At 49.5% G+C, this 3,117-nt stretch overlaps 1 protein-coding gene across 1 annotated transcript; it reads left to right on the top strand.

Moving 5' to 3' along the window:
* Nucleotides 1–643: 643 nt before the first annotated feature.
* On the top strand, nucleotides 644–2,819 carry LOC124673983 (1-aminocyclopropane-1-carboxylate oxidase 1-like). The gene is made up of 3 exons (XM_047210024.1): nucleotides 644–847; nucleotides 976–1,205; nucleotides 1,895–2,819. The coding sequence occupies exons 1-3, from the start codon at nucleotides 722–724 to the stop codon at nucleotides 2,532–2,534; spliced, it is 996 nt and encodes a 331-aa protein (XP_047065980.1). The 5' UTR covers nucleotides 644–721; the 3' UTR covers nucleotides 2,535–2,819.
* The last annotated feature ends 298 nt before the right edge of the window (nucleotides 2,820–3,117 follow it).

Raw genomic sequence — 3,117 nt, 5'->3', positions numbered from 1 at the left:
CGATCTCCCTGGCCAGCAGTCGATCGAGTGATGTTGTTTATAGTTGATTTGTTGACAGCCGAACTCCACTAGCTATGTGTGGCACGGTCAGGTGTACTGCGCCTAATCTTGTCATTATCAAGCCATAAAGTAAGAGACAACTCGATCCGTACGCCATAGAGATCAGTTCAACACTTAGCTAGGTTAGGTATATAGAATACATGCTGACATAGACTATCAGTCTATCATGATATACTAGCTGCTAGCAGTATTATACTGTACTGATCGGTCTCAATCAGGCATATATCAGCAGCTATTAGCAAGACAAGAAGCAATATTCTTGGAGACAACTTTGCTATACTAGTATTTTTTTTTCGAGAACATAGAATTCAGTTAAGTATGTCCGGCCGGTAACCTACACGAACTTGCGGCGCGCACACTGATCCGATTAGCTAACTATGTAGGGAATGTATAGACGCTTTGCAATTAGCTGCTCGTCCAGACTGCTTAATTTTCCATATTCCATCTTAGCAAATTAATCTGTGTCGACGTAATCTCGTATGTAGCGGCTAAGTCACATGACTCATCTTCCACTTCAGCGCTTGCCTTCTCGCGCCTATAAATTGGGGCTCGGAGCCGGCTTCAGAGCGCACTCACACTCGGCGCCTTAAGCTAACCCAGCAGCAACACAGAGCACTCACAGTCACAGTTACAGATAGTAAGAGGGAGAGAGATCAGAGCGATGGCGACGGTTGCTGCTGCCTCGTTGAGCTTCCCGGTGATCAACATGGAGAAGCTGGAGACGGAGCAGAGGGGCGCGGCCATGGAGGTCATCCGCGACGCCTGCGAGAACTGGGGCTTCTTCGAGGTGCTACTTGTAGCTAGATTAATGATTGATGAACGTAGTGTTTGACGATTCTTGGTGTATGTTTTTACAAGAAAGGACTGCAATCAGGCATAAGATTCTTGACATGATTAACTTGTATATGTGTGCAGCTGCTGAACCATGGCATCTCGCACGAGCTGTTGGACGAGGTAGAACGGGTGAGCAAGGCGCACTACAGGAACATCAGGGAGGAAAAGTTCAAGGAGTTCGCGGCGAGGACGCTGGAGGCCGGCGAGAAGGGCGCCGACGTGAAGGACGTGGACTGGGAGAGCACCTTCTTCGTCCGCCACCTCCCCGCCTCCAACCTCGCCGACCTGCCCGACCTCGACGGCCACTACAGGTACATACACAGTTACACACCACACGTACGCGTGATTAGTTAATTAATTAATCAGCTGATGACACTAGATCATTAGACTGTTGGTTCTCCTATTGGCTTTTGACGAAAAAGCAGAGGCCCAACCTGATAGCATCAGCTTTGACGAAAATTATTTAGTTGAAAAGGCGCTGAGATGATGATTATTATAGTTCCGTAATCGGGAGATTCTGGTCCATAATTCAACTCCAATTTGAAGCTTTCGGACCTTGTTTTGCTTGCTTTTTGTGGTACTCTATATAGAAAGGCTGACGAGGCAGCCTATTGTTAGGCCTGACCGAACATTCTGTACTCGCCTGAACAAATCACACCTGACAGAGTCACTCCGACAACGGAGTGTTTTAGACTGACAATTACTATCACTGCCGCTAAACCGGTCTTATAATGGTATACATATGTTCTGAACTCAGTAGTATTTTCGATATAAATTTCCATATTTTTATCGAATACTTGAGAAGTTCAGAGAAACAGCAGCATGCAATAGACAAAGTACTACGATAGAATATCAACGAGAGATACCATTGCGCACATCAGAATCCTTGTTAAGCTGCAGTAACCAACACGACTGGAATCGCCTGCCATTTAGCGAGTGACACTTGCTGGTATAAACACATATCCTGACGAAACTGCATTTTCTCGTGTCGTTTCTGTAGGCAAGTGATGAAGGAATTCGCGTCGGAGATCGAGAAGCTGGCGGAGCGCGTCCTGGACCTGATGTGCGAGAACCTGGGCCTGGAGAAGGGCTACCTTAAACAAGCATTCGCGGGCTCCCAGGGCGCGCCGACGTTCGGCACCAAGGTGAGCAGCTACCCGCCGTGCCCGCGGCCAGACCTCGTCAACGGCCTCCGCGCGCACACCGACGCCGGCGGCGTGATCCTGCTCTTCCAGGACGACCAGGTGAGCGGCCTCCAGCTGCTGAAAGACAGCGCCTGGGTGGACGTGCCGCCCATGCGCCACGCCATCGTCATCAACATCGGCGACCAGCTGGAGGTGATCACCAACGGGCGGTACAAGAGCGTGATGCACCGCGTGCTCACCCGCCCCGACGGCAACCGCATGTCCATTGCGTCCTTCTACAACCCCGGAGCCGACGCCGTCATTTTCCCGGCGCCGGCGCTCGTCGGCGATGGCGCCACCGAGGAGAACGAGGGCGGCGAGGAGGGCAGCGGGGCCGTGTACCCGCGGTTCGTGTTCGAGGACTACATGAACCTCTACGTTCAACACAAGTTCGAGGCCAAGGAGCCACGCTTCGAGGCCATGAAGTCGGCCGCCGCGCCCATCGCCACCGCCTGATCGGTGACCGGCCGGTGTACCAGGATCCAGATAAAAGTATTTTTCAGATGGGTGTGGTGTGTACCGTAGATATGCTGTGTCTATGCAATGTTTTCGCTCGTTGGCATCACCCTATGCATGTGCGTGCAGGGGTGCTGGCGTGTGTTACCGTGTGAGGTGAAGCAATGTAGTAACAGTGTGTAAGCATGGCAACTACGGCTGTGCATGTTCCTAAATACTGAGCCGCTCGAGATTAACTCAACGAGACCGACTAGAAAATAAATGATCCATCAGTTTGTTCCTAAATATGAAACGTTTTTGAAAATTTAACTAACGTTCCAAACTGCCGATGTATGTGTGTGTGTGCGGCCGTGTGGATTTAAAACAATAAGGTCAAACTCCTGAGCCAATCGAGATCAACTCAACGAGACCGACTAGAAAATAAATGATCAACGTGAGTACTAAATACAGCCAAATCTTGTAGCTTAGCTGAAATATAAGTTGAGTTTGAGTAAAGCCTAGATCATTTGATATTCTTTTACACAGTTTAGCTCTGAAGTATATGGTAGGTGTTCTTTCTCTTCGACAAACATTTCTTTAGAAT

Source organism: Lolium rigidum, chromosome 7, assembly GCF_022539505.1.
Source record: "Lolium rigidum isolate FL_2022 chromosome 7, APGP_CSIRO_Lrig_0.1, whole genome shotgun sequence".
In the NCBI taxonomy this organism is placed as follows: domain Eukaryota; kingdom Viridiplantae; phylum Streptophyta; class Magnoliopsida; order Poales; family Poaceae; genus Lolium; species Lolium rigidum.
This window is presented reverse-complemented; position numbering and strand designations above follow the sequence as displayed.

What these genes read in the sequence shown, in the direction of transcription:
- LOC124673983 (XM_047210024.1), top strand. Translation starts at nt 722, where the DNA reads ATGGCGACGGTTGCTGCTGCCTCGTTGAGCTTCCCGGTGATCAACATG. An exon ending in AGAACTGGGGCTTCTTCGAG is followed by an intron (nt 848 to 975) that starts GTGCTACTTGTA and finishes ATATGTGTGCAG; the next exon opens with CTGCTGAACCATGGCATCTC. An exon ending in GACCTCGACGGCCACTACAG is followed by an intron (nt 1,206 to 1,894) that starts GTACATACACAG and finishes TCGTTTCTGTAG; the next exon opens with GCAAGTGATGAAGGAATTCG.